This window comes from Poromitra crassiceps (assembly GCF_964638095.1).
Source record: "Poromitra crassiceps genome assembly, chromosome: 28".
NCBI lineage: Eukaryota > Metazoa > Chordata > Actinopteri > Beryciformes > Melamphaidae > Poromitra > Poromitra crassiceps.
The window spans coordinates 11,528,039-11,549,329 of NC_139651.1; the positions used below are offsets into that span (position 1 = coordinate 11,528,039).

A 21,291-nucleotide genomic window follows, 5' to 3' on the forward strand; every position below is an offset into this window, starting at 1 on the left:
ATCTGATAATTTTCACATACATCACCTCAATGTTTTCTATGTGCATTCTATGAGTATCAAACAGATGTTTGTTCATTTTACAAATGGCGTTTACCTGTTTTTGCAAATTAACTCTTCAAATGTTTTCATCTTTAAATCATGACATGTCACTGAAATTGCTGTTTCACTTAGAGGACAACAATGCCACCATGTGGTATAAAAATATAAAAACCACAGACATTCCAGAATTCAAGTTCGATATATTTTATTTGCAAACATTTCAGTTAAGATGCCTCTCATTATCATGTACCACTGATTTACCCCAAAGTGCACTAGGTGAGTTTGCAGTAAAAAGAAAAGTGCCTCAGTTAAAGTAAAAATGTGCCTCCACATTATTCCATATATAGGTGACATTAATTCATGACTGACAATCAGTGTTAACAATATAATTGAAATGAAAGGCAACACTTCCATCTAAATAAAAAGCATTTAACAAAAAAAAACATTTAACAAACTAATAATTAACATTTTATTTCATATATTAAATTTCAGTTAATTGTCTTGTGGATATAAATGAGCAGAAAAGGACAGACAAAACTAAGTACCAAATCGGATTAAAAAACAAAGCCATTGAGAATCTGCAGCGCTCATGGTTTCTACATGGACATTGCAGAGCTAGTACATCACATGGTAAGAGTTTGACCAGGAGGTTAGGTGGCCTGGCTGTGTGGAGAAGATGTGTGATCCCTACATTTTCATTCACTCGAGGCCGGCTGCTTATTCCACAATCTGAAGAACTCCGTTCCGGTCACATGGTGGTGGCAGAGATGGCTAAAAGTGTTAATGAAGATGATTAATGAGGATATAATCTGTGCTTGACATGTAACGTTTAGACAAAAGAAGGAGGAGGAAAAAGGAAATGTCTTCATGAATGGAGCTGAGAGAGATGGGGAGGTGCTGCATAGGATGGTAACATGTAACAGAGAGACGAGGAGGTACGATATGTCACTCGGGTCATTCTGTCATCCAGACCAATACTCACACTTGAGTTGGAAATAGCAGCGCTCGCAGTACGGCTTCCCGTTGCGGATCCGAACCTGAACGCCTGGCCCGGTTCCTCCGAGACGCCGGCGGCAGTCGACGCACTGCGAGGCGGGAGGAGGAAGTGAAAAGAGGATCAGAGACGGTTCACAAGTTCAACTGACCAAGAAGAGGAGCCATCAGCAGTCCCAAATCACTTCACCAGATCCTTCACCTCAGCCAAGCAGAAAATAGCAACGTGTTGTTGTTTTTTTTGCATAATAGGCGGAATACCAATTCTAAGAGCGGTATTTATTTGACAGCCTCCTGCTCTGTATACGAGTTAAGACACACAAATACATCCACTTTGACATCTACATGATAATGATCCCAGGTCAACTAAATCTGGAGCTCCTCCGCAAGTGAGATGTTCACAGTGAGCATCTGAAAGCAAAGACATAGTGGGCTTCCTGAAGTTCCTCCACCAAACCAGCACCATAAAGACAGAATTGAGACGGGGAGAAAGACGGCAGACAAGTCTACCACAGCAGACATACAACTACCAGGCCTAATCCCTTTATCGCAAAAGAACTGGGATGTGGAGGCTAATGACGAGGCTATGACGTCACATCTGTTTTGTTAATAGCATTCCATTTGCAGAAAGGTTGAGCTGGGAAGTTCACTGTTCACTGGTCAGATCCACTCGCTAGCTAGGCTAGCCATTGTTAGCAATAACAGTTGATAACGTGGCATTTTGTGCATACAAACACTGCAGCCTCATGTCCACACAGATAGAAGTAGGCCGTGCTGTGTGTACAGCTGATTTAATGAGACACAAACAAGACAGAAGTGCTAAATAGCATTTATACGATTATAACTACTGTTGTTGCGCGGCGCAGCCATCTTGGATTTTTGAGGTCGGGGCTGCTGAGGCTCCTACGAGTTCGGAATGGGAAATACCAGCTCTAGTGACGTCACCGTCCCAGCTCATGAACTTTGAACCGTAAGATTACCAGTTCCCAGTTATAAAGGAATGCACCAAGACTCCTGATACAGACTGGTTAGGAGAGGCAGAAGTGAAGGGAGGTGGCAACACAAATGCTCTTGCTGACGTGCATGTGCTTATTAAATGCTCTTGCTGGCGTGCATGTGCTTATTAAGCTTGGTAAGGTGGTTAGATGTTACATATGGACTATGGCTGCTGAAGAGACTAACCCAGCCAGAACCTCTCACCTGGAAACAGGCGAGGTGGAAGCAGAGACCGAGGGCCTCAATGACCATGGCTGCCCCCCTACCGAGGGCACGCTCACACACACAGCAAGTCCTCCTGCCACTGACCAACCTGGGGCAGCACATGTGATATAGTGTGAGGCCAAACAAGAACTTGCACACAAATATACAAGTGACATCCCAGAAGAAAGAAATAGCAGAGGAACAAACCGCCCAAAAAAGGCTTTAGTTTTTGAGACACGCCTCCCCCGAGGTAGAACAAAGTAGAAACATGTTTTTTCACAACTTTAATATGTCTACTTTTTGAAATGGATGGTTGTATAATAATATTTGACTGCAAAAGTTGTTTATTTTGGTCCCCAAAACCAAAAATAGCAAAAAGTTTGACTTCTCTAAAAAAGGGACAGCATCTGCCTTATCACACATGTATCTCTGGAAATGATGATCAGAATGTTAGTAAATCTGGACTGGATGTTCACAGACAGTTATTGCATAAAATACAGCAAATATTTAATCAATACCGTTGTTCATCTTCGGAATGTATACACTAAGGAGACATATTAAAACTTATTAAAAAACATGGCTGTGCTTTGTTCTACCTTGGGGAGGCGTATCTCAACTTTTAGGGGGTCTTAGTTCCTCTACTAAAATGTAAGCCCTAACTGATAAACATACAGTACCTGGCAAACTGCTGAGACCCAGGCAGGGCTCGGTCAGCTGACCCGTCTCCAGGGATCACATGACTGGAGGAGTCCATGGACAACCCTGCCCCCGTGCTGTAGCGGGGGGAACAGCTCCTACTTGGGAGAGAGTAACCAGCAGCAGCTGACTGTGGGCGAGCATAACTAGCTGCGCTGGACAAGCCTGAGGACTCAGGAGACAGGAGGTTGTCCAGAGAATCATACCTGAAGAGGAGAGACCACAGTTCTGAAAACAGTGGTACCAGTTCTTATCAAGAGAATGAGAACTAGTTCATAAGCAAAGCTTGTGAAATAAACAGCTGGCCAAGACACAGGGCTGTCCAACTTAAGTTCTGTTTGGACCAGGTCCAAAGAAGGACCCACCTCTTCAGGGGAACTCCAATATAGACTGGCTCCTTGTACATGCTGGCGCTGCGCTGGCGTATCCAGCTGTTGTCCGTCAGAAGCTGAGTTCTCTTCTTCATCTCCTCCAAAATCTGCTGCCTTTCTTGCTCCACCTTGGACAAACACTGGCCTTTTCTTTTCCTCTGATCCCCTGGACCAATCAAACGATGGGGGTCAGCCGAGCACAACACCAAAACACAGAAGAAGAACAGCCATGGTATGGTATGGACTAACCTCTTGTCTCTTTGTGCAGGCCAGATAGTGCTGGAGTAGACTTGGACTTTCCCCTGTGAGAAAGACAAGTCAAGGACAGTCCACATTATTCTACATGAACGAACTCCGACGCCAGGGGCCACTTACTACATCAGAAGAGCATATTTACAACGATAACACAGTAGGCCATCAGGACTGATCAGCTATGAGATGAGCGACACAGGCAAGATAAGACCTATAGGTCACTTCAATCAGTGTCGTGCAGAACAGCGCAGTTTCCTACAGAGTGTGAATTTAAGCTTTCAGTTTCTAATCTAAGCCTGACATCTGTGATCGACATTTTTTGTGGAAACGTTGTGAATCAGTCTCACTGCTAACCCTACAAAATCAGTAGTAGCCTATATCCAAAAACTGTAAAGCGTTTTGCAGGCAATTCACATAGTTTGACCGTTTTTGAATGATGATTTGAGTGAAGTTGTGGACCAGGAATGTCATTCATGTACAAATGACATGATGACTGGTCCACAACGTAACTCAAATCAACTCTCAATAACTGTCAAACTAAACGAATGCCTGCAAAACTCCAGTTTTATAAAACACCCTATGCTGGGAACTCTTGACCCCAAAGCTTGATGTAAAGAACTAACAAGGCCCGAGTCATAGCAAGCAAGGCTTTGAAAAGAAGAGGAACGTGAGCTCAGCGTGTGGACTGACCTGTGTGCAGGAGACAGCTGGGCAAAGCAGGAACCTTCAGCCCTGAGGAGCAGCAGAGAGGCAGGAGCAGCAGCAGTGTAGGAAAGATCAACCACACCATGCACAGTTTAGAAGAGGCGGGGCACACAGGGCAAGGAATGTCACGCAATTGGTTGAGAAGTTTCCCAAATCATACATGAAGTGTGGTTGTGTGTACTGCATGAATCCTGGTTGTGCTCAACGAGGACAGAGGGACAGCTCACGCTAAAATCCAAAATAAATATTTTCCCTCTCACCTGTAGTGCTATTCATCCATCTACATTGTTTAGCGTTAGTTGCCTGAGTTTCGGAGAAATCAGCCCTAGAGATGTCTGCCTTCTCTCCAATACAATGGAACTGGATGGCCCTATGCTTGTGGTACTCATAGCAAAAAAAAAACATACATTTGAAAAACTCAACAGCAATGTCTCTTTCCAGAAATCATGACCTGCTTATTCAAGATAATCCACAAACCTTGTTGTGAGCAGTTTCATGTAGGAAGTATTTTCTTTAGACCGAACTACACCCGCTAGCTGCTAGCTAGTTCCTACATGAAACTGCAGCTAGCGAGCAGCTGTGGGAGGAGTTTAGTTTTTGCCATTTTGAGCACCACAAGCCGAGTGCCATCCAGTTCCATTGAATTGGAGAGAAGGCAGACATCTCAAGGGCAGATATCTCCAAAACTCAGGCAACTAACCCACAATAGATGGATAAACAGCACTACAGGTAAGAAGAAAAATATGTAATTTGGATTACCGTAAGTACAATGTGAGACAGCACAGCAAAGAGCAGCAAAGGTTTATTTACCCATCTTGTTTTGTAGTCTTAACATTCTGCGCTCCTTGCTCACTCCTCTGAGGTGCTGCTGACCCCGCTTGGTTCAGATCTTCTCTGTGGGTGCTCTTCTGAGGTGCTGCTGAGCCTGCTTGGTTCAGGTCTTCTCTGTGGGTGCTCTTCTGAGGTGCTGCTGAGCCTGCTTGGTTCAGATCTTCTCTGTGGGTGCTCTTCTGAGGTGCTGCTGATCCTCCTTGGTTCAGCTCTTCTCTGTGGGTGCTGATCTGGGCTGCTGATCCTCCTTGGTTCAGCTCTTCTCTGTGGGTGCTGATCTGGGCTGCTGATCCTCCTTGGTTCAGCTCTTCTCTGTGGGTGCTCCTCTGAGGTGCTGCTGACCCTGCTTGGTTCACATCTTCTCTGTGGGTGCTCTTCTGAGGTGCTGCTGGCCCTGCTTGGTTCAGATCTTCTCTGTGGGTGCTCCTCTGAGGTGCTGCTGACCCTGCTTGGTTCAGATCTTCTCTGTGGGTGCTCCTCTGAGGTGCTGCTGGCCCTGCTTGCTTCAGCTCTTCTCTGTGGGTGCTCCGCTCATCTTCTCTGCTTTTGTTTGTCATTCCATTCACAGGGAGGTGGGTACTGGCAGGTCTCACGGCACCATTGGTGATCTCATAGGTGGCCTGCTTCAAATAGATTAAATAATTACATTTCTATAGTAACACTGCAGAGCTCCCTTGGTCTCCTTGCTAGGCTACTCCAGCTAAGTTAGCTAGCTTACTGTGGGGCCCCTTTTTTTTTTTAAATAACCACACTGACATTTAAATAGGGAGCGAAAGTCATGTTTTGTCCTGGGACAAGATTTTCTCCGTCAATAGACCCAAGCTTAATGAATACACTGTATCTACTGTGGAGGTATTGCTATGTTTTGAATTGTGACCTTATGCAGGGAAATAAATACAATATTCATAAAGTATGCTGCCGTGGATAGAATGAGCTATTTGTGCACGCTTTATTGGAGACACACCGTGGGCTGGATTCAAACCCAGGTCGCTGCGGGAAGGACTGAGCCGTATGGTACGCGCTCCTGCGCGCTGAGCCACTGGGGCGCCTCCCGGATATACCATCAATTATGATTAAAAGTGTGTCTGCAGCTTGGATGAAGACTGCACGAACAGCACAGCCTCACCTCTGGCTTTCTGTGCTCCTCCACCATTGCATCTTGTTGTGCCCTCCGCCACTCTGCCTCCAGCCTCTCCTGATCCCGCTGGTACTGCTCCTGAACACACACACACACACACACACACACACACACACACACACACACACACACACACACACACACAGGGTTATCAGTACCACCTCCATTCAAAGTTTTCTTAGGTGTGCTATTTTGCATCACCCCGCGTAAAACGTTGAAATGAAGATAACAAAGAGTATTTTCCTTCCTAGTGCTGGGAAATGTCTTGACCTGTAGGAGGCGCTCCTGCTCCTCCTGCCACTTCTCCTGGCGCCTGCGCTCCTCTTCGTGGTCCCAAGACGAGCTGGATGAGGAGGGGTTGAGGGACGGCACCTGGAGCTGGTGGTGATGCAGAGTATAGGCTCTCAAACATGATCACAATGCAAAATCACTTTTCCACACACACACACACACACACGATGCAAGTAAGCGCGTTACTTACATCAGATATTGCAGATTCTGAACCTCCTGGATGAGGGAAAAAAAAAGAATGTTAGTGAAGAGAACACTGCAGTTCAATCAAGTGGTCTGTATTCTCACATAGATCTTATACTGGGGACACACTAGAAGACTTAGAATCTTTTTTTTTAGTCTCAGTCTTCAATCTGCTCACACACCATGTGATTATGTAATGGCTATTACACCCTTACTGACTTAAGGCTCATTTATACTCCATTTTCATAGGAAAATAGATGCGTCCGTTTCAAACGGTGTAATCGTCACTGCCCACATACTTCCACGCGTCTTTCACGTTGGTATCATGTTAAGCAATACATCCACCAGTGGGCAGTAGAGAGTCAAATGTGTGAGAGTGTGTGTGGTTCTGCTCGTTTTCATGCTTATCCGTAAGCTTTCCGAGGACGGACAGAAAACGCACGAAATGAACGCAGAGTAAGGTCTCCGTCTCCGTCTTTAACGTAGAGTATAATTGGGCCTTTAGCTTTGCGTATCCTGCCAAGCCGTCACTTACATCACAATGTACTGTACCAGTCTCACAGGAACTCACAATCAAGCATGCATTCAAACGCACTGAAGGGGGTGAAAAAACAAAACAAAAAAACAAACAGGATTTGGGTAAAGCCATGACTTGAGAGAGGCTGCAGCAACTTGAGTTGACGGGTTCCCAAAGTGAAACGTATTCATGTTTATAGAAACATAATTACCGTAATACTTCTCACTCTAAATTTTGGCTGGCAGTCGGGTCGAAAATATCAAAACGCATTTTTTTTTATTGCGGGTCGCTTACATCAGTCTGAGTCGACCGGGGGGCTAAGATTGAATTTGTGATTGTCTCAACAAAACCAGACGGATCTTTGACCATCGGTCCTGAACAAGCCTTTGATCAGGTTTCCCCTCTGATTGCCAGGAGGCCAATGTATCCCCAGTGCAAGGACACTACACAGCAAACACTGAAACACACAGGTGGGTGGCGAGCAGGTGTGTTCGAGCTGAACATGCCTCAACAGGGAAAGAAAAGGCATTCACATGCGCTTCTAAAAACAAGCCTGCGTTGTTCAGTTGCTTATGATGCCCCCAAAACAAGCAGCAGGTGTAGCCTTGAGAATATAGCATGTTGCTCAAAACTACATCACTACTTGAGTGTGTATGCAAGCGCGCGCACACACACACACACACACACACAGTAAACATTTACCACACAGGTAGACCCATGAGCTGAACCCTGCAGAACCTGAAGAGTAACATTTCAGAACATACAGAACTTAATAATCGTGAACACTCACTAATCCAAAATGACTATGCATTAACACAGAGCATCCTATATGAGTGGGAGCATCTGTTATACGGTGCTTTACATGACAGCTGCCATTAGCATTTATATTTATGGGTACAGCTGTGCAGTGTTGCTCCAAGAGGAAGGGAAACTAAACATACCAATCAATGGCTTTTTGATCGAGGGAAAAAATACAATGTTTATTCATAGAATTATTGCCTTTATAATAATTCTAAGTGTTAGTTTGTGTTATATTTAGGCTGCATTGATGTTGATGGTGACTGATGTTAATTGGTGCCAAAGTCCCTGCTCTTTTTCACCAGCAACTTATCACTTTCGCATCTTTCCTACTGTCTGATGCCCTTCCACTATAGAGAGGCAAAGTGAACGTCACTTCCTGCTTCAGCACTGTACCAGAGATTTTCATCCGCCATTTATTTTCCCATAGACATTTAGTAAAATGCTTATAGAAATAGTTCTACTTCGTCAAACCAAACGGTTCAGATATATTTAGAATCGGGAGAGACCATAGAACATTTCACTTGGATCAAAACAAACAAACAAAAAAACATAGAAAAAATATGTTCTTTAAATCCGCAGTTTTTTACGTTTTGGTCCGAGTGAAATGTTATGTGGTCTCTTCCCGTTTCTAAATATATCTGAACCGTTTGGTTTGACCAAGTAGAACTATTTTTACAAGCATTTTACAAAATGTCTGTAGGAAAATAAATGGCGGATGAAAATCTCTGGTACAGTGCTGAAGCAGGAAGTGACGTTTCACTTTGGCTCTCTATTCCCTTTTGATTGATGATCACAATGACCAACAAGCCAAGCACCAGCCACCGAAAGCCACCGCGTCTGCAAGGAGCCGAAGTCCAACCTGGAGTTTACCTTTCCGTTTAAAAAACTCTGCTCTCCTTTTCTGATTTCTCTTGATAAAATGTTTATAATCTACATAAAGAGGGAAAGAACTGTGAGGTGAGTATCGAGAGAGGTAGGGTTTACTGCAGAAGAAGCATTAAGACTTTTAAGAGATGTTTGAGCTGCATTTTAATCTGCAGTAAAGCTGTATCAGAGTTGTGCCTGTTATTACCTTTACTCCTGGAGATCCTGGAGCTGTCAGCAAAATCTCCCTCCATGCCTTTACAGTCCAGAGCCTGAGGATGAAGGAGAAAGTTTCATCTGATCAGCAGAACTTCTTCACTTCAAGAATCAAGGCGATTCTTCGATTATGAATGATTTGAGTAAAACATTGTTGCTTTTAATGACATTGATTACGAATGAATTGAGTAAAACGTATTGTTGCTCACATTGAATTTGGACGGCATCATGGCTGTGATTTCTGCAGAGGCAGCGATGTTGGCATGGTGATCAGGACAGCCTATCAGCATGGGCGCCGCAGCAGTCAGGTTGAGGGTCTTCCTGCTCTGACATGGCAGGTTCGGATGACTCCCACCACCGCTGCTCCAATCTGGTGATCATAGCACCCATCAGAGATAAGGCCACATAGCAAAGTGACACCTCTGCTGCTATGTGGAGTTTACATTTGATATGTTATACACTCTTTGTCTGTGATACATTGGTGACCAAATGTATCACAGACAAAGAGTGTATAACTTCAGGAGGCGGTGACAGATGAAAAGCTCTCGTTTATTGTCTTACCCTTGTTGCCATAGCGTCGGATGTCCATGCTAAGGCTTCCATTTTGCAGTGCGGATGTCATGGTGTTCTTCCACTGGTTGTAGCTCATGTGTGTCACTGCAATTCCGTTGACGGCGACAATCTCATCGTCCACACACAGCTGGCAAAGCTCTGCTGGACTGCCTGAGAGAGAGAGGAGGGACCGGCGCCAAGACAAGGAACAGAGTCAAGGGTAAGGACAGTGAAAGACAGAAGGGTTCGAACTTGAGGAATGTGTTGTTTTTGACAGATTGAGGACTAAGCTGCAGACTTGAGGACTAGGTTGCTGGTCACAAGCAGAGAACTAACTTTTTTTTTTATATACATTTTTTTTATTTGCCATTTTAAACATAACATAACGAAGACAGAAAAAAAAAGAAAAAGCACGACAGGACAAGACAATAAAAAATAAAATTATAAAATAAAAATAGTTGGGATGGGGGGGGGGGGGGGGGGGGGTGATGCAGGGGTGTCAGCCTGAGCCTGCCATAGCATACAATGGTATTTGTACAACAAAGATGCAGCAGACATTAGACATGGGTTTCATTACCGGCAAAAGGCAATATAAAGAAATAAGGTACAGAGCAAAACAAAAAACTAAACAAAAACCCCTACATACTCAGGTTAGGAACTTGCGAACAGTATCCCAATGGTCCTCCTCTAGACCCTTATTAAAGTCCTTTAACAGACAGGCTGCACGCTCCATGTTCAATAAGTCCAGGTATTCCTCCAACCATGAGTCCCTGGAGAAGCAGGTTGGTTTGCGTTCCTTCCAATTTAAAATAATTTGTCTCTTAGTGGTTAAACAGGCCAGTGTCCAGAGCCGAAGCAGAGAACCAACTAGCGTCACCGACGCCAAACACGGACACTTTTTTGACAATATTCTATAAAAATTCTGTTTCAACTGCTGCTACAAATGATCATGTGCTGTTTGCACCCGGTGTAATGGCTGAAAGCACAAGCCAAACTTCTTCTCTTTCTGGAGACATCTTGTTTGAATCATTCACTATAACCTTTTCCTTACCAGAGTCTGGAAGATGACCTTATTGCTGGTGGAAAAGCTGCGAGCTGAAGACGCCAAATCTGTCTGAACGCGCATGCTGCTAGTTTTGCGGGGCTTTTCTTCTTCTGTGGTACCGCCGCCCAAGCTACTTTCTCTTATCAAAGGCACTTTCATAAGGTATTTGGACCTTTTATCATGCACATATTAATATGAAACTTTACACACATAGACTGTCAGATATCTGCAAATAAAAGCGACTTGCGGCAGCTGACAATTAACCTCTTGAATAGCCCGCAAAGAAGGAGGAAGTACGTCACTCGCGTCCCCCAACTACTGTAGCTGTCCGGGTTTGGGTATATGTGTACGTGTGTGGTGTTGGTTCCGTTAGGTTAGTAAGTCAAAACTGCCTGGCAGTGTGAGTAGGCTAGGTCACACCTCTCACATCGCTCTTTAAACATTCATGATTGTCTTTACACCGCTGGCCAAATGATTTGTTTGACATACATAATAGATACATTATGCTGTAAGCTAATTTTCCTGAGAATTTCACAGAGTATTTCCCTGTTCAGGTCTAGATTATAATCTGTTCTCAAGACACTTTGACGTCGAGACAACAGGCCTAGAACATTCTGTGAGTGCATATTAAGTAAATGAGTGAAAGCCTCCAACATATGCCACCCTGTTCTTCTCACATGTCGCCATAGATGCTTGGTCTTGATCAACACAAAAGCTTGTTATATCGGCAGGACTTTTGTGCCTTCACAACTCTTAAACTGTCTAAAAACACCCTGGACTACTTCTGATCTAATCGTTTTTGTATAGTGCCAATATGTCCATATGTCGTAACCTGTCAATGTCTTACATTACTGTTCTTTCATCGTTTCCAAATACAGGCCATGAGAATAAATGTCCTCTGGGAAGACAGTCAAATTAAAATACTGTATGAGGGCTAATGCTACCATCCCCATTACTAACAAGGCACCGTCGCAGGGCACAAGGTTTCAAGCAAAGACCTGACACAATACATTGAAACTCTGCCCTAAATAAATACAAAATGTAATGAAAACGCGTCGACATTTCAGCAAGCTAGAATTAAATATAGCAAAGTCTTACCTTTTTGAATGGATTTGACTCTTGCTCCAGTGGAGTCCCAATGGGTCTGCAAGCCAAAGTCTGGTCTACTGTTAGGCTTAAGAGTAAGACTCACTCTCATATCACTGTGTTGCACCTGAGAGACACACACACACACACACACACACACACACACACACACACACACACACACACACACACACACACACAGGTAAAGGTGACACCATGTGATCCAATGTCTCGTGCTTCCTGGTGGAAACCAGAGACTGTGGTGGAATGCTACAAAAGTATACCAAGGTTTAAATGTGTTCACATTATAATGTGACAGTATCTTTTGCTCCACTATACTAAATATGATGATTCTAACATTATAAAGGTTCAAAATGGTTTAAGGACACACCGTCATTATACACATAAATTACAAATATCAAACCCACTGGAGAGGACGACAACTACCTACATACCTTTGGGGGGTTAGATGGCAGGGACTGGCTTCTGCTGTGTTGGGCTTGTAGGCTGGAGTAGGGCTGGGCTAGGAGCTGGGTTTGGGCCTGGGGTTGATAGTGATAGCCATTGGTCTGGCAGGTCAGGCTGAAAGAACTACGTTTCCCTTCCTCCTGCTGTTCTGCACCATTCTGCTTTGCTTCCTGGTTAGCACTGTTCTGTCTGACTGAAGCCTGGCGCTGACCCCTGACCTGGGAGGTCGCAACCTGTCTGCTGAGGGTCGGTCTGCCGGGGTGCAGGGATCCGCTGGTCTCACTACTCAACACAAGGCTGCTGTCGTCCACCTATAGATGAACAAAAACGCAAGAATGAAGACCTCTGATACAGACACATTCACGTATGGAAGTACTTGTACCATTTGATTGTTTGCACCCTTTCACACTGAAGCATTAACATGCAACTAGGCTCAGATGCCTTCAAAATAAAAGCCTTACATGTTGGAAGTGAATTAGCGTAGCCAACTGAAGTAGGTGAGAGTGAAAATTATGGAGCTTGTAGTAGTGAGTTGACGCACAATGGTGCAGAGGCATTTCATTATTCATAGGAAAGGCGATCTGGGAAAACTAAGGTAACACAAGATCTCTCGGATAGCGCGTGCGCACAGCGTGTGTGTGTTTGTGCACACACACACACACACACACACACACACACATGACATGCTCTTAATGTCCTATTCCAATTAACTACGGTAGCCTCAGCCTATTTGGCTGATTTGTCCCTACACACCTCCCCGTGTCCTCCGCTTCAGTTAAGCCAGGCCTTTAAAGGATTACTTTACCGATAATCAACCCACTTTGTATCATATATAATGTTGGTAATATGAGCACATGGCCAGTGTTTACCTTTCGGAGAAAAATCCTCCTGCAGGAACTCCGCCCCCCCAACTGCAAGTCATTAAGGCTCGTTAAGGCTCTAGAATGCGCATACTTAAAAAATAAAAATAAATATGAGTGGAGCTCTTTGCCAGAGGAGGAAATGTGAGATCTCCGTGAGCAAAACGGAGAGAAGGTAAACACTGCCCATGTGCTTATATTACCCAGATTATTAATGATACATTGTGGGTTGATTATCGGTAAAGCCATCGTCTCAAACAAGATCAGCTGGTGGCAACTTCTTCCCCTTTAAAAAGTTCTGTACTTAACTTTGCTACACAGGGACTCTTGAACTTTGACCACCAAAATCTAATCAGTTCATCCTCGAGTCCAAGTGGATGTTTGAGCCAAATTGGAAGAAATCCCCTCAAGGTGTTCCTGAGATATTGCGTTAACGAGCATCGGACAGATGTACGTACGGCCATACAGACGGACAACCCAAAAACATAATGCCTCCGGCCACGGCTATCACCAGAACATCTTATTTTTAATGCATCACATAAGTGGCACAAATGAACAAAAGTGCATTAGCAAGTAAGCGATAAACCCAAAAATAGATTACAGTATATACAGTACTTCATTTGTGCACTTTAAGGCCGTGTCCATATAGCTTCTTTACCTGACAGGTAAACGCTGGAAGTACGCTGGGGAGCGCTGATCTCAGCGCACAATATGCAAGGAAGCAGTCTGAAAGTAACGTTAGCTCAGTGCGGTAGCTAGCTTGATAGCTGACAACTAACATTAGCTAACAACACAAATAAACTTGCTGATTTAGCTCAACACTCACCAGAAATATTCAGTGTGTGGCCAATCTGCGCCCACAATTGAGCCTGTCTGTCTCTGTTGTGATAGTTTCTCCATATGATTAGTTGCATGAAACGGTGCACCCGACACCAGCATCTTTCTGAAAAGTTCAGATATTTTCAGCTGGAAACGGCGGCGCACAAAACAGTCGGAGCGCTCTGGAAAAAGACGCTGGTTGCAGCACACTTTCTCTAGACGTCCGTGTGCACCTGCATACACTCGCTCCTCATTGGAAACAATTGAAAAAAGACGCTGGAGCTGAGGAGAAGAAGCTAGATGGACACACGGCCTAAGGAACATTAACTTACTTTTTGCATTCAGGGTATTTCCTATCCGTTTATTTTTGGAGTCATCTGTGGGCTATTTTTGCAGACCTTTTCATTTCTATTTTCAAGCAATGACTCACACGGTTTATTATCGCTATTCTGCCACCCATTTCACCACTATAACCTCCTAGAACATTGGTTTCAGACAGTTGTATTTAATGGGAGGGGCGGCCTACTGGTACGTCATGTAGTAACCACTAAAAATATGCCACTTTCCAGGAAGTTAAAGTAATGGGATTTTGATATAATAATAATAATTTTGTAACTTTGAGTGTTGTGTATATTATGAGGAATTATTATTATGGCGATTTTTCATTTAATTACTTTTAATTGTGAATTAAGTGTGTTGAGATTAGGCCTCTGCTGATAAAGATTTCATAGTATGGTACCATTACCTTAGGCAAAATTGTATATACTGTGTATATATATAATATTAAAACCTTAAAATCAGTACTACTACTCAATAGGCTTCAACTATTTAAAACCTAATTTATCGTGTGAATATCAATACATGTTTTAATGTAAGATTTATGTAAAATAGTGACTTTTTGCACGTATTGTTCTGCCTGTGGTGTATTTCAGGTGAACAGAAGGTGCGTGCATGTTGGGGTGTGGAGTGTGAACTCACGCTGCACAGCCAGGGCAGCGAGGACACTCTGGACGGCTTGGTCCCAAAGGGCCTGGCTGTGATGGCAGCAGAGAGACGAGTTGAGCCCTCGGACCTCCGGTAACCCCGGGGGAGGCTGGCCGAGCCGGACCATGACCCGGTTCTGGTCAAGTACCTCTGGTAGATTCGGGCCTGCTGGTCTCTGCCGTGCTCCGCAGCTTGTTGCCGAGATGTCTGCTGGGCCTCTTCTTCAGACTGATGGCTCTGGTGGGACAAGTCTTTCAGAGCATACACTGGTGGCTGCTTACCAGCACCAGGTTGAACGCTGGGAACTTTAGCATCCATGCAGAATGAGAGTTCCTTGTGAGTCAAGTCAGTAACCATATACATGCGGCCATTTACGCTTGGCAGTGCAGTTGTGACTGGAGGGGAGATTTGCTGGGTAAGAACATTCCCAGGCTGGCCAAATTCAGATGTGCACTGGAGAGGAGCTTGGCTGCCGTGGGCCTTGACTTGGGTCTGAGAGCTGAAAGGACGGTCCAGAGAAGGTGTGGTGACTCCTGCTCCATCTGAGACCAAGGTGGCTGAGTAGCTCTCCTCTCCCAAGGTGGCGGAGTCAGAGGCAGGCATGGCTCCGATAGATCCCTGCGTATAAATTCATTGACATTGGCTGTAAGCACTGTTACTGTGTTCACACAAATCGCGTTACTCGAGTTTGACCGCACGAATTCTACGCTCAAGTTGAAAAAATTTCAACTCGAGCGAATAGCGGCTGAGGAGAATACGATGTCATCCGCGCCATGAAATTTCGCTTCATTCGCGCTGCCCAGGGCGAAATGGTATGCGATCTCATTAGGGGTGGGACAAAATATCGATACTCACGGTATCGCGATATTTCCACTTGCAATACGTTATCGATACACTGGCACCAAGTATCGATATGTTTATTATTATTATTATTTTTTTATTTTTTTTATTTTTTTAAATAAACAGGCTAAAATATTATGCTGTGTGTGGTAGTTGAAACATAGTTTCAAGTTGACGTTTATTTATGTTTGTAGTTGAAACAAAAACATAAATACTGTAGGCTACATGAATGGAAATGTTTGATCATTAATATCTTTTAGAAATTATATAGGTAGGTAGGTTATATAGGTTTTCTTGTTTTAATAATAATAATAAAAAGACTTAATGTGTAACTTTTCCTCCGTGGTATCGAAAATGGTATGAGTGAGTGAGTGAACTCTGAGAGAGTTCATGTCAATTCTGCTAATAAATACATAATACCTGCTTCTTGCCTTTTAGGGGTATTTTTTTCTCTTCAGTTACACAGGTATCGTGATGTATCGTCTTCCAATATATCAATTATCGCAGTATCGCTGTATCGTGATAATATCGTTATCGGGGGCCAAGTATCGTGACGATATCGTATCGTGAGCTACTCAGCGATTCCCACCCCTAGATCTCATTGCACAAATGTGCAAAGTCTGCCTTGTAGCAGCTCAGAAAATTTGTACACATCACCTTTACTTCAACAATAAGCTTTTCTGCTCTCATTCATATGGGGCGTTTTCACCATAGCTATAATAATAATAATAATTATTATTATATAATAATATATATATAATAATAATTATTATTATTATACTGAGGCAAACACTGCCAAAGACACTCATCAAAGTCAGCGTGGTGAGAGAGCACAGCAGAGCAGAAGTATGGAAGCTCACCTGGGTGTTTGGAGCCACGGGGCTGAAGGGGGCCTCGGTGGCATAGCTGCGGGCCAGCAGAGCTCGGGTGTGGGGTCGCAGGTCAGAGCTGGGTGATCTAGACGAGGAAGAGGGGGCGGGGTCACAGCAGATACAATGGAGGAAGGAGGAGGAGGGGCATAGAGAAGGATGGGAGGGTCACGTTACACATGACCTCCGTTTAGCACTTCATTCAACAGGTGTATCACCGTGGGTCAGCAGTCGTTCATACACACCTACACACGAGAGTTGAACAATTAATCAGAAGAAAAATAAATATTCAAACATTTACATCGCACTATGAACTTGTGCAATTTCCAACTCAGAGAGGCTGCAATTATATTAATTACATATCATATTAATTACTTTTGTGAGAGGGGGGTCCAAAATGGATTTCTGAAAAAAGGTCTTTTAGTGCTCCAAGTGCAATACCGAAGAAAACATTTTATGACACTCAACTAAGTGAAATCTGCACACACTTCAATACAATAACTACATTTTAAACAAATTCAAAGTATGAGAAGTTTAAAATGCAATTGCAATATTCTAAATCACTATCAAGATTTGTTTTTTGTCAATATCTTTAAGCTTTACCACACACTTCAATTGATCATAGGCTATAAGGGTTTAGTGAGTGTTCAGTTTAGGTGTTGAGTGGATTGAGCCTACTACCTCTTGGACAGCTCGCCCTGCGCTCCGTTCGCCTCCATGTTAGTCACAGCCCCCCCATTGGTCATCTGATGAATGACATGCTCACGGTCCTGCGACTTCCTGCGGTCAGAATTGGTGCTCCTGCGACGACTCTTCCACTTCGTCAAATCCTGACACAAATGCACACAAATACAACTTAAACAATGCATTCTTTAGTACTATTTAGTATTTATTTTAGTATTCGAAGGCTCAAAAAGGGGAAATTCGGTTTCAAAAAGTACACTATGAAAGCAACTATTTGTTATTTAACAATTAACAATTAATTAACGATTACTTAGGTGAGTTGCGTCGTCTTGACTTACGTCGTGCCACTTAGCTTCACCATCCTTGGGAGTAGTGCTGCTCGTCTGTGGGTGTCCCAGACTCAACTGCCTCGCCCTGCCTCTATCCTGGCCCGCATCAAAGGTATTCGTCCTCCCATAAACTTTATACACAGGGTATACCATCGGGATGTCACTCAACGATTTGCTCCTGGTTCAGATAGGCAGAAGATTTCATGGTATAGACAGGATAGCAAAGGATTTAAACATGATGTGGACGAGAATGCACATTCACCCTCCGAGTAGTCTCTTAAGCCAGACTGTCTCTCTGAGTAGTCTCTCAAGCCAGACTGTCTCTCTGAGTAGTCTCTCAAGCCAGACTGTCTCTCTGAGTAGTCTCTCAAGCCAGACTGTCTCTCTGAGTAGTCTCTCAAGCCAGACTGTCTCTCTGAGTAGTCTCTCAAGCCAGACTGTCTCTCTGAGTAGTCTCTCAAGCCAGACTGTCTCTCTGAGTAGTCTCTCAAGCCAGACTGTCTCTCTGAGTAGTCTCTCAAGCCAGACTGTCTCTCTGAGTAGTCTCTCAAGCCAGACTGACTCTCTGAGTAGTCTCTCAAGACAGACTGACTCTCTGAGTAGTCTCTCAAGCCAGACTGTCTCTTCTACATCCTTCCAATGCACCATAGACAGTCTGTACTTCACGCCCATAGAACCTGGCCAAAGGAAGTTGGGAAAATACCCCGATGATATTCGATCAATCATGACCCATGTAAACAAAACCGAGGCAGGTGATTGGAGAAATTAGCGGCTGTGCCTGCCTTCAGCGGATGTATCCGCCTTATATCCGTTGGGAACTATTGGACTCCGATTGGACTAATGAGCGGATGTCCTGCCTAAAGGCTCATTAGTCCAATCAGAGCGCACTATTTTCACCCGAGTTTCCCTTTCCGTTTTGACCAAGTTTCCCCTGCGGGAAGTACAGACGGGCAGGGGGGAGCATTTGCAAATAGCGGGAGCCAACGTGTCCGTTTTAAGAGACTACCCTCTGAGCATCAAGTAGCAGAGACCAGTTAGCAGAGACTACCTTCTGAGTATCCAGTAGACAGCCAGTAGCAGAAGAAGTAAAGCATGATGAATTAACTGAAGCATCCCAACCAGTGTTGGGCAAGTTACTTTCAAAATGTAAATATTACATATTACTAGTTACTTTCATTTGAAATAAGTTACTTTACAATATTACTTTCTGTGTAGAGTAACTCGTTACTTATTAAACTACTTTTGCATTACTTTTACCAAAACAACAGCAGCAGCAGAATGACATCGCCGCCCCGGAACCATCCTGAAAAATAATTTCAACCGCCTTGAAGTCAGTGTAAACAATCCAAAACTCTAAATGTTATTATTTTTCCTTTATTATTGTCATCTCTATAGCGCTTATTTGCATAAAAACACAGTTTGATTAGGAAATGATTGTATCTTTTTTAAATATGTGCTTTGATTTAATAAAATGTAACTCAATTTGTAACTTGAGTTACTTGACAAAGTAACTGGTATAATATTACTGAAATGCTATAAGTAATACGTTATATTACTGAGTTACTGCTAAAAGTAATATATTACATGTAATATGTTACCCCCAACACTGATCCCAACACAGCGCGCACACAGGCACCATTTTGCATTGCACTGCATGTTGTCTATGCCAGCTTTCAAAACACAACATGCATGGCAGCCTTCCCAAACATATCATAGGCCAACAGCACATTCTGCATCCAAGCAACAGAATCCTTAACCATGTGGGAGCAGCAGCAGCAGCAGCAGCAGGTGACGCCCCCTAGTGGTACAAATGACAGTGGGTGCTGCCGTTTGTACAACACAACAGCTATGACAAATAAGATGGCTGCGGGCGACAGAGAATGTCAGACTCCATATTCAAATAACTCCGCAGCAGCGTTTAGCAGCTAGATGCTATATCTGAACTCTGACATCATTTGAAGAAACCACGACTGATTACAAAACAATGCTGTGGTTGTGTCATCCTGCAACTGCCCAGAGCAGTAGAAGGTAGGAGGTATGTCAGGTATCCTCAGGCCAGAGGTGGACGCTGATGCAGATTAAGCTGAACACAACAAGGAAAGCGCATGAAGACGAAGCAAAACAAAGCCATTATGGTCCAGGCGCGCTCTCACACACATTTCTCTCATTCCATTTACAACCTATACTGAGCTCCTTCTCACTGCTGTATGAGGAGAGGAAGTTCTTTCCTTCTCCTCCAATCTATAGAGAGAGCCAAAGTGGAACGTTCCTGCTTCAGCACTGTAGATTTTCATCCGCCATTTATTTTCCCATAGACATTTCGTAAAATGCTTATACAAATAGTTTTACTTGTTCAAACCAAACGGTTCAGATATATTTAGAAAAAGGAGACCGCATAACATTTCACTCAGACTAAAAACGTTAAAAAAAATATGCGGATTTAAAGAAAATATTTTTCCGATGTCGTTTTTTTGAGCTTCGGTCCGATTGAAATGTTCTATGGTCTCTCCCGATTCTAAATATATCTGAAGCGTTTGACCAAGTAAAACTCTTTTTATACGCATTTTACATGTATATGGGAAAATAAATGGCGGATTAAAATCTCTGGTACAGTGCTGAAGCAGGAAGTAGGCGGTCACTTTGCCTCCCTATATGAGAAGGAAGTCAATATAGAATTGTGAGAAATGCCTAAAAAAACAGATTTTGCTCAAGGACTTACCAAATCCAGCCAGGGTTGACCTGGGGTGGTCTCCCAGGTCTGACTTGGATTTGACATGCTCTACAACAGAACCAAAGAAACGGACACGAGGATCTACACATAAGGTACTGGTTATGATGACCGGAATAACTCAGTTAAGTGATGAAGATCAGACATTAAAAAGGGGGCCAGACTAAAACTGTATCATCTAGAGGAGCAGGTGTTATAATTTATATCATAGCTCTACTGTAATGTTCCTCTAAAACCCACTATACACTGTAGAAAATGAATGTAATAAAGTCGGAAGATTTTAGCAAGGGGAAAACATATTTAATGCAGAAACGCCACATACAATAACTTTAAATCATATTCACACTGCAAAACACTAGTGCCAAAAGAGGCATTATATAAATAGCATGATTCTGTTATGGCCATCAAGATATGACACACGGCATGAGTCATTTTGTTTGACCGTCGTATAAAACGATAACTCAGTCATGACTCGGCAACAAGACACTGTCGTCACACATTCCAGTAGTCTATAAAAAGGTGCCTGAGTAAATGCCAGATAATATAATTTAAATACAACATGCGGTTTAGAAAAAAAAAAAAAGATAAACAAATTCAAAAGGCAAATTTCACTCCCCTGATAATTTCAGAGAAACTCATTTCATAAACACAGGCAACATATGCATATTTTAACCAAAAGTTATGTTGTTTGCTGATGAAATAAGACTTGCAAATAAGAAAAATAATTGGTGCGCTTTGCTACAGCAACAGTGGATAAGGGAGGAGGCAGGGTGTGTGTGTGTGTGTGGTGGGGGTGGGGTCAGTGTTAAGCATAGACCAGAACTGCGCCGCGTCTTCAAGCGTCCAGCGCAAAGGCCGCGCCCCTTTTTAGGGGAAACCCACCATAGTAAAAGACGGTACAAGAAGCCGAAACCACTTCAAACAAACAAT

At 43.5% G+C, this 21,291-nt stretch overlaps 1 protein-coding gene across 1 annotated transcript in view; it reads right to left on the bottom strand.

The window, feature by feature from the left end:
- Positions 1-506: 506 nt before the first annotated feature.
- LOC310799549 (LIM domain only protein 7-like) overlaps positions 507-21,291 on the bottom strand; it is a gene marked incomplete at its 5' end in the record, with an annotated part of 41,432 nt that continues 20,647 nt past the window's right edge. The window contains 21 exons of the mRNA XM_083662146.1: positions 507-810; positions 1,022-1,124; positions 2,233-2,341; positions 2,910-3,134; positions 3,294-3,465; positions 3,549-3,601; positions 4,242-4,283; positions 5,067-5,710; positions 6,214-6,303; positions 6,496-6,603; positions 6,707-6,732; positions 9,090-9,153; positions 9,307-9,467; positions 9,659-9,820; positions 11,793-11,907; positions 12,236-12,559; positions 14,906-15,529; positions 16,612-16,708; positions 17,302-17,450; positions 17,643-17,811; positions 20,353-20,412. Of these exons, the coding sequence (XP_083518272.1) occupies positions 788-810; positions 1,022-1,124; positions 2,233-2,341; positions 2,910-3,134; positions 3,294-3,465; positions 3,549-3,601; positions 4,242-4,283; positions 5,067-5,710; positions 6,214-6,303; positions 6,496-6,603; positions 6,707-6,732; positions 9,090-9,153; positions 9,307-9,467; positions 9,659-9,820; positions 11,793-11,907; positions 12,236-12,559; positions 14,906-15,529; positions 16,612-16,708; positions 17,302-17,450; positions 17,643-17,811; positions 20,353-20,412 (3,520 nt within the window). The 3' untranslated portion in view covers positions 507-787. The remainder of the gene's footprint in view (positions 811-1,021; positions 1,125-2,232; positions 2,342-2,909; positions 3,135-3,293; positions 3,466-3,548; positions 3,602-4,241; positions 4,284-5,066; positions 5,711-6,213; positions 6,304-6,495; positions 6,604-6,706; positions 6,733-9,089; positions 9,154-9,306; positions 9,468-9,658; positions 9,821-11,792; positions 11,908-12,235; positions 12,560-14,905; positions 15,530-16,611; positions 16,709-17,301; positions 17,451-17,642; positions 17,812-20,352; positions 20,413-21,291) is intronic.